This window comes from Podospora anserina, chromosome 3 (genome assembly GCF_000226545.1).
Source record: "Podospora anserina S mat+ genomic DNA chromosome 3, supercontig 2".
Lineage (NCBI taxonomy): Eukaryota > Fungi > Ascomycota > Sordariomycetes > Sordariales > Podosporaceae > Podospora > Podospora anserina.
The window spans coordinates 2578696-2587450 of record NW_001914856.1 but is presented as its reverse complement, the minus strand read 5'-3'; the positions used below and the strand labels follow the sequence as shown (position 1 = coordinate 2587450).

The following is an 8755-nucleotide window of genomic DNA, read 5'->3' as shown; positions in this document are numbered from 1 at the left end:
AAGCGCTTAACGTACAACCCCGTCTCGGTATGGCGCAGGCGAGAATCTCAAACACGCCAGCATCACGCCCGTGAGCAGTGCCAGAGCCACACGAAGTATGCCATGACGCGAATCACGCGACTCGTCGTGCGCAGTTTCACACTGGCAAAGTGGAGAATTATCGGGGGTTGGTTTGAGTAGAGGCGAGTTTGAGTGCCGATTGGGAAAAGGCCGTGTCGAGTTTGTCGCAGCGGCCTGGAAATTTCATAGGGGTCAGTTGATTGTGAGTTTGAGGGACGAGAGAGTGGAAAAGGGGCGGCATTATCCGAGAAGCAAGTATTGTTCCCGCCCGTGATGAGCACCAGCAACTCCTCGGGGGTGGTAGCCTCGGCGTGGACGGGGGCGTAAAGCGTGTCCTTCCAGTTGGCCAGAGTCAAGGTGTCGATCTTCTTGGGTTCTACCGTCTTGCTCTTGGGCTTGGGGATGGGTACTTGGACGTTGTCGGCCGCTTCGGGGATGCCCGCGCTGCCGGAGAAGCTGGAGAGGAAGTTTTGGAATTTGGCTTTGTATTGCTCAAAGGGGGACTCGGCGGCGGCGGCGGAGAGGGGGCCGAGGGCCGCGAGGGCCGCGGTTGCTGTTGAGAAGCGCATTGTTTGTGATGTGTATTTGTGTGTGTGTGTGGGTGGATTACCAATTACTCGTCTCGGTGAATCAAAAACGATGACTGCAACAGTGTCGTTAGAAATGATGGAAGCAGAAGTGTGGCCCTTTCTTGACAGCTGTCCACGAGAGAAGATGGCGCAAAAAGTCTGAGAAAGATGATGGGAGGGAAAGGTGAGGTGTGGAGGAGGAGGAGGATGAGGAGGAGCCAGGAATGAGGGGTGGTCTGACGTGCAGAGAGGAGAAGATGGAGAAAACAAGCAGCGGCCTGGTAAAAGTCACACCTTCTTCTCGACGGAAAACAAGAAGAGCTCGTCGCAAATGGGGATCGCGAAAAGATGGAGATGTGGTGAAACTACCCTTGTTCCGGTCTGGTCCCCTGATGGACGCGTGCCCTGTCTAGTCTAGCCTCGCTTGTTTAATATTACGAATGTTGGGATATCTTCACTGTGACCCTGAACAGAGTTGTTGGTAAAAAGGTGTCATGACCAGTTAAGCCTGTTTCGGTTAAAGATAGGAGAGCTTGTCTCGCGACGGTCCGCCAGCTTGGGGTAAACAGCTGTCCGCCGGGCAACAAAGTGCATGGGGCAATAGAATTCCAGCCACACATGGCACGGACAGGGGGGCTGCGCGGTGGGGTCGAGATTTGGTACAGTCGCGTCACAAGCTGTGGCTGTTGCGCTTCGAGGGGCTTGAAGAATCAACGTAGCACCTCAAATCCGTTTGCAAACACCAGCAAACAGACATTGAGCCGGCGCTTGGGTATTTTCTATCATTATGGTGTGTATTGTTTCTTTCAGTGTCAAAGTCAATTGCTGATTCCCAGAATAGGCGCCGGACGATCCAAATCAAAAGCGCAAGCGCGGTCGCCCAGCAGGCTCGTCGAAGCCCGACGAGGACGAGTCCCTACGTGGAGGAGAAGCTGTTTTGCAGGCAAATCGTAATGACAACGCCGAGGTTCGAACGACAACAAAGAGACGAGGCAGACCGCGAAAGAGCGATGATTCATCACCCGAAGAGCCTGCGCCAGAGCCATCGCCAGCGCCAGAGGGGGCACCAAAACGAAAGGGTAGACCAATGAAAAATGCTGAAACGGCGGGGGTGGGTGAAGGCTCGATAGCCGAAGAACAATCGACTCCGCCGACAGATACTTTGGAAGCAGCACCAAAGAGGAGAGGTCGGCCAGCGAGAGCCCAAGAAGTTGAGCCGGAAACCGAGGAAGCTGCGACCCAGACCGAAGAAATCTCGAGTACGGAGCCGAAGAAACGGGGGCGGAAAGCTCGATCAGGACGGGCTGAGGAAGTGGTAGAGGAGGCGAGCACGGAGGTCGATGAATCAGCAGCCACAGCACCAAAGAGACGAGGGCGCCCCGGTCGGACAAAAGAGGCCAAACCAGGTCAGGAATCCCTCGCTGAAGAGGCTGAAGCGTCAACAGCAACAGAGCCCAAGAGAAGAGGGCATCCAGCACGAACTCAAGAGATCAAGCAACCAGCAGGAGAGACAAGTGTTGCGGAGGCCGAGGAAACATCAGACCCGGCACGCAAGAGAAGAGGGCGGCCTGCTCGATCTGAACTAGAAGCAGATCCAACCACCGAGGAGGCGGAAGAATCAACAGAAATAGCACCCAAGAGACGAGGACGGCCGGCACGGGCACAGGAGGCTGAACATGAGGAAGAAGCAACGGTTGAGGAGGTAGAAGAGCCGGCAGAGAAAGCGCCCAAGAAAAGAGGGCGCAAAGCAAAAGCCCCGGAATCCGAAAAGGAACCCGAACAAGCAGCAGCGGCGGCACCCGAAGAGGCGCCAAATACCGGGCGAAAGAGAGGACGTCTAGCAAAGAGTCATGATGTCGAACCAGAGGAGCCAGAGCCTACTGAGACCAGGCCACGAAAGAGAGCCAAAGCAGCTGGAAATGCTGAGGAGCAGGAACAGCAAGAAGAGCCAAAAGCAAGGGGCCGGCCTGGCAAGAACCAAGCTCCCGCATCTCAGGAAGATACAGAAATGAGAGATGCAGAGCCAGCAGAGACCGACGGCAGACGACGCAGGAAAGGTCGAGGCTCCAACGAGGACGAGTCTCGCGAAGAGGCTGCCGCAGAGCCTGAGTCTCAACAAAAGGGTAAAAGCGCCAAGAACGCTTCGAAATCCAGGGGCAGACCCGGTCGCGTGGTTGGACAAGAGGAAGAAGACGCCCAAGAAGAAAGCCAGCCCTCTGCTCGCCAACGAGGCAGAGGCAGAAAAAGCGCCGAAACCGCTGCTGAGCCATCCCCTCAGCCCTCGGAGCCGCAGAAGCGATCCAAGAAAGGACCTAGAGCGACCCTAGTTGAAATTTCCGTCTCTGAAGCTCAAAACCAAACCACCAACCATAAGCCCTCCAAAAAGAAGGACCGTCCTCAACCTCAACCCCAACCCGAGACCGAACAAGAAGAAGAAGAAGAAGAAGAAGAAGAACAAGAACAAGAACAAGAACAAGAACCCACCGACCCCCTATCCTCAGCCCCATACCGGCACCTCGCCCCCAAAACCCTCCACATCCCCCGCTCCACCATCCGCTCGAAATGGACACCCCTAGACCAACCCGCCATCTCAACAATCGACAGCCTCATCCTCGACTCGTACATCCCCATCCTTGAGTCGATCGGAGGTAACAACACGGCGAGGTACACCGCCTCGCAAACGATCCTCCGGACTTTTGCCGGTAGACTGCATTCTAAACTGGTAAAAGGGATCCCTTTTCCTCCGGCCACGATCGGGACGAAGACGACAAAGGGGGTGGCGATTTCTGCGCAGGAGGCAGAGGTTAATTTTGAAAAGGTGATTGATGCGAGCAGGCATTTGGAGAGGCAGCTGGAGCCGTTGGTGCATAGCGTTGAGGTTTTGAGACGGGAGAAGGAGAGGGAGGAGGCGGGGTTGGAGAGGGATTATAGGGATCTGAGGCGGTTGGAGGAGAATGCGAGGGCGCAAGCTAGGGTGTGGAGGGAGAGGGGGAAGAGGGATCATGTGCTTGCTCCTGGGCGGAGGGAACGGGCTGCCGGTCGGGGTGAGGCGGGTGGGGAGAAGGGGTTGGAGGTTGTGAAGAGGGAAAGGGTGGAGGTGAAGGGGAGAGTCTTCGAGGGGATTGAGGAGGGGGAGGAGGAGGTGATGGGGTTGGCGAGGCAGATTGGGAGTCATATGGAGAGTTTGAGGGGGAATTTGGGGCAGATTGAGGGGGTCGTGCCGGCTATACAGAAGTCGAAGGCGGTGCTGCAGGGGGTGCTTGGGAGGTATTTGAGTGAGGGGGAGTATGAAGGAGTTGTGCTTGGGTAAAAGGGACTGTGTGTGTGTGTGTATGTGTGTGGGAAAGGAGTTGAATTGTTGGGTTTGTCAGGGCTCTTGTAAGGGATAGGATTATGATTATGAAAGGACGATACCCCGGTGTATAGCTACAGACGTGGATACCATGCATGGCGTGCTAGAAATGAAATATTGCAGTCAATCCACTTTGATGCCTGAGACTCTGCGCAAGTAGTTCAACTGAACGAAACCTCAGTGTGGAATACACAACTCAAGACCACACATCTCTCGTGAAGAATAACAAAAAAACAACAAAGCTTTTATTTATAACCCCACAATCCCACCCCTACATCCATCTACCTCTCCTCAACCCTGTTCAACACCGCCACCCCCTCAACGTGAGCCGTCTGCGGAAAAAAGTCAAACCCCCTCAAGCTCTCAATCTCATACCTCGTCTTTTTCCTCTCTGTCCCGTCCGTCTCCTCCGTATCATCAACAACCCCCTCCACCTCCCCCCTAACTAAAACCCCCACATCCCTCGCCTGCGTGTGCACATTACAGCTCACATAAACAACCCTCCTCGGCCCAAACCTCAGCAGCTGGCTCAAAAAGCTAGCGTCACACCCCTTCCTCGGCGGATCCAGCACCACAACCGTCTCGTCCGGGTTATACCCCTCCACACTCTTGAACAGCTCCGGCGCGTCGGCAGCAATGAATTTGCACTGCCCCTCGTCCAGATTGTTCAGCTTTGCATTCTTCCTAGCATAAGCGATCGAGCCCTCGGCAATGTCAATCCCGATGCTCCCCCCCGGAAACAAAGCTGATTGCGTGATGGTGAAAAGCCCCGAGCCCGAGTAGGCGTCAATGAGGTACTTTATCCCCTCCTTATTGGCAGGAGGCAAAATGTGATCCCTAATGTACTGCGTAAAGGGCGACAAGATGGAATTGTTGTTCTGAAAAAACGAACCGGCCGGGTTGGTGAAGATGAAGTCGTCAACGTGCTCGGTGCTCGTGGCGTTGTTGTCCGTGATGTGAGTCTTGTAGTCGGTGTACCCCGGCGTCCGGACAACGACCGCATCGGAGGGAATGTCTGAGGGCGCTTCACCCCCGGCGGGAACTCGGATCGTGTTTTCCCGCAGGAGAATCGTGGCGCCGTTGGAGTATTTCGAGAACTCGGTCTTCATCCGCTCACGCTCGGCCGTGAGACCCTTCCTCACGGCGGGGGTGGCGATGGGGCAGTCTTCAATGTCCATTACCTTGCGGGCTGACTTGGGGGTGAAGCCTATCGGTGGGCAAGACTCGAGATGCTTCTTCGGGCCGCGGCGGGGGTTGTTCCAGGGCCCGTCGAAGTGAGGGGTGAGCTTGGTGCGGTAGTTGTACTGCAGAGGGGAGCCGATGGTGTCCAAAATCTCGGGGACGAGCTCGGGGGTGAGCTGGGAGAAGTTCTTGTAGGCCTTGACGACAGTCTCCCTCTTGATCCGGAGCTGTTCGGCGTAGTCGAGCATTTGGAACTGGCAGCCGGAGCACTTGGAGAAGTACTCGCACTGGATGCGGCTGTCGTCGCGGAGGGGAGAGGGGTCGACCACAGAAATGAAGTCGGCGACGGTGTGGGTTTCATCGTGGCGGTAGGCCTTGACCGTGACCATATCTCCCGGAACGGCGAACGGGACGACATAGATGCGATCAGAGCCCTTCATCTTTGCCAGGCCGTCACCGGTGGAAGACAATGCCACAACTTCGACAAGAACCTCGCTCCCCTGCTCTGGCAAATTTTCCTCCTCGGCGGCAGCTTCTTCACCCTCAGCACCCTCGGCGGCCTCGTTCCTGCTCTTGGCCATCAGAGCCTCGATATCAAGCCGGAGGACCTCATCGTGTCCACCCTCGGCAGGCGGCTTCGCCTTCTTTCCCTTCTTCTTGAACTTGCCACCACGTCCACCCTTTCCACCGCCGCCTTGGCCGTTCTGAAATGGTCTCTTTCCTGTCTGCTGCTTCTGTTGCTGATGTTGGATCTTGTAGCTGTCGATCTGCTGGACTCCTTCACCACCCCCAGCCGCGGCAGGTGCCGACGTGGAAGCCATTTTGACACCGGTCGAGGTTGTGAAGCAGGATCTGGTTGAATATGATTGGCTGCTATAGCGCAGCGAGGGTGAAGTTTTGGAAAAAGTGCCGAGAGAAGGTCCCTTCGAAAAAACTCTGATGGCGCCGAATCGCATGAGATTTTTGTGTGCTACTGGTTTGGCGATAAATCCGAGCCCCGGTTGATCTTTTGCGATGAGTTCGTCTGAATTTGCATGTACCTGCAGAAGGCAGGATTGTGATTTGTGGTCGAGGCAAGTTTCCTCTTCGAGTTTGGATATGAGTTTGAGATGAGAAATGCAGAGTTTACCTACCAGTCAGTGGTTGAAACCTCGGTGCGCGCACGGACCATTCCTGATCAAGATGTCACCCCTGATCCCTTCATTCACTGCAATCAATGTCCCAAGGATGAGATGTGAACAAAATCAATCATAATAAAGCCCCCCTTTCAACACCATATCCCCTTCAGCCCATCCCACCATTAATGACTTCAGGAAAAAAGGGTATCCATGTATTCTATTGTCGCAAGCAAAATCAAGCCCCCTACACCCTCCTCTTCTCCGTCGTGACCTTCAACTCGTTCAGGCCGATGACAGGTTCCATCTCCCTCACCCACCTCCTCGCAAATTCCTCCTCGGTAAACCTCTTTGCACTCTCCCTCGCCCGCAGCCTCACCTCCAACGGGTTCTCCAAGCTCAACGCCTTTTCAAACCCCTCAGCAAACTCGCTCGGAGTCGTAGCATGGAAGCCTGTCACCACATCATCAGCACCACTCTTCCCGTGTGTCGCCCTGTTGCACTCACCAGTAAACCCCCCCTCGACGTCCACAACAATATCCATCTTCGGCCCCCCGCTATCATGCACCACGCTCACCAACCCAGCAGCCTGGTACTCCACCACCCCGATGCCAAAGTGCTCATTCCACATCCCGTTCACGCCCACGCTCGCCCTCCTCAGCCACTCCAAGATCTCAGGCCAGCTTGCATCCAGATGAAACTCCACCCTGGCCTTGATGTGCAGCTCGTTCACCAGCAACCGGAGCTGATACACCCTCTTGGAGTCGTGATCATCCCTTACACTGCCCACCAACACCAGCTTCGCCTCCTTGGCCGCCGGGCTCTTGCTCGTCTTGACAAACTCGGCAAAGGCCTGGAGGATAAGCTGGTGGTTCTTTTCTGGTCGGAACTGCGCAATGTATAGCAGCACCTTTTCCCTCTTCTTTTCGCTTTCAGGGGAGACTTCGACTTCTTGCTCGAGTTCACTGACGGCCACCGGAGGATACACCACAGCAATTGGCCTGTTAGATCTTCTCAAGGGACCCCATAGTTTCTGAATGTGACCCATAGTCCAGGTAGAGTTGGTCATGACCACGTCTGCGGAAGCCCCTACATGGGAATAGACCTTGGCGAATAGCTTCCAGTACAGCTTCTTGGCCTTGCCGCGAGTGCCGGTGCCCTGGCCGGCGTGGACCCCCTGAGAGCCAACGGTGGAGGTGGGATCAAGAGATTCGAGCATGTCGGTAGAAATGGTGGGATAATGCACGTATGCGGCCGTGGGAATTTCGGGAAACAAAAACTTGGAGAGCCCAAGCGCAAAGGCGTAGCCCATGGTGTCAACAAAAATGTCGGGAACCAAAAGACTGAAGGCATCCCAGGCCACGATGAGGGAACCAAAAGACTGGCCGGCAAGAGTGAAGCGCGGCCATGTGGAGGCGAGGACCCAATGGCGGGTGGTGAGGTAGAGAAAATTGACGGTGGGAGGGTGGAGGTGAATGTTGAAGCGGTTCTGACCAGGTTAGCAACGACGGCAGCAGATGTAGAAGCCAAAGGTGACATACCTCGACTCTAGACAGGATGGCGTCCTTGTTCACATCATGGTCCCCAGTGTACACTATACACTTTGCTTTTGGCCAGCGCTGCTGTGTCGCACGGATGGCCGCCCACAGAACTCTCTCTCCACCACCTCCAGCATTACTTGAGGTCTCATTAGCCATATCCTCCCCAGTCTGCGTGGTGCAGGGAAGAAGTAGACCTACCAAAAAGGGTGAAAGAAGCCCACGACACCATCCCAGTCCGCCTCACCCTTGCCCCCATTCCCCGACGTCCCAACAGTGTATGTGTCCACCTCCTCCCACTCCTCATCCTTCCCACTGCTGCTACTGCTACCGCTGCTCCTCCGGCCTTCCCGCCACTTCTTTTCGTCCTGCTCAGTGAGCTCGAGGATATGCGACAACCGACCATCCGTCTTCTTGCGAAGGTACAACCCCAGCAAAGCTCCCACGGCGCGGAACAGCAACGGGCCCGCGAGGGCGAGGATGGGAATGAGACATAGCGCGGGAACGACGGCGAGAGAAGAGATACTTGACAGCATTCCGGAGGACTTTGACTTTCTCTTTCATGTGCTGACGGCGTGTGAGGGACTCGCTCGGCTCGTCGGGGACAGGATCGTGGGAAAGGGGAAGAGGCACAGCTGTTTCAGAGGCCGAAGTGGCACGCCGACCACCGGGAGGAGGAGGAGGAGGAGGCAGGTTCGGGAGGGAAGCTCTGAGCTTGGAGCGCGCTATGCTTTCAACTGTCGATGGGCAAACAACGGGCAAGCCAGTTGTTGGATGGAGGTTTGAGGGAACAAAATGAAGTATCAGGTGGGTGTGGATAAGTAGATATGAATGTCTTAGGAGGCCGGCAACAGAGTCGAAAGGATAGAATGTCAATGTAGAGCTCAAGTCACGAGCGTGTACAGAGACGGGAGGTGGAAGAAGGTTTACGCAGTAAGC

The 8755-nt window shown here is 55.5% G+C and overlaps 4 protein-coding genes across 4 annotated transcripts; 1 reads left to right on the top strand and 3 right to left on the bottom strand.

The window, feature by feature from the left end:
* Positions 1–62: 62 nt before the first annotated feature.
* Positions 63–629, bottom strand: PODANS_3_9260 (uncharacterized protein; the record flags this gene model as incomplete). Its single annotated transcript, XM_001909700.1, has 1 exon — positions 63–629. The coding sequence occupies one exon, from the start codon at positions 627–629 to the stop codon at positions 63–65; it is 567 nt and encodes a 188-aa protein (XP_001909735.1).
* A 1087-nt stretch (positions 630–1716) lies between these two features.
* On the top strand, positions 1717–3939 carry PODANS_3_9250 (uncharacterized protein; the record flags this gene model as incomplete). Its single annotated transcript, XM_001909699.1, has 1 exon — positions 1717–3939. The coding sequence occupies one exon, from the start codon at positions 1717–1719 to the stop codon at positions 3937–3939; it is 2223 nt and encodes a 740-aa protein (XP_001909734.1).
* A 323-nt stretch (positions 3940–4262) lies between these two features.
* Positions 4263–6119, bottom strand: PODANS_3_9240 (uncharacterized protein; the record flags this gene model as incomplete). The annotated part of the gene is made up of 1 exon (XM_001909698.1): positions 4263–6119. The coding sequence occupies one exon, from the start codon at positions 6117–6119 to the stop codon at positions 4263–4265; it is 1857 nt and encodes a 618-aa protein (XP_001909733.1).
* Positions 6120–6525: 406 nt separating this feature from the next.
* PODANS_3_9230 (uncharacterized protein) lies at positions 6526–8352 on the bottom strand (the record flags this gene model as incomplete). Its single annotated transcript, XM_001909697.1, has 3 exons — positions 6526–7767; positions 7820–7955; positions 8018–8352. 3 exons carry the CDS (start codon positions 8350–8352, stop codon positions 6526–6528), a joined length of 1713 nt encoding a protein of 570 aa, XP_001909732.1.
* Positions 8353–8755: the final 403 nt, after the last annotated feature.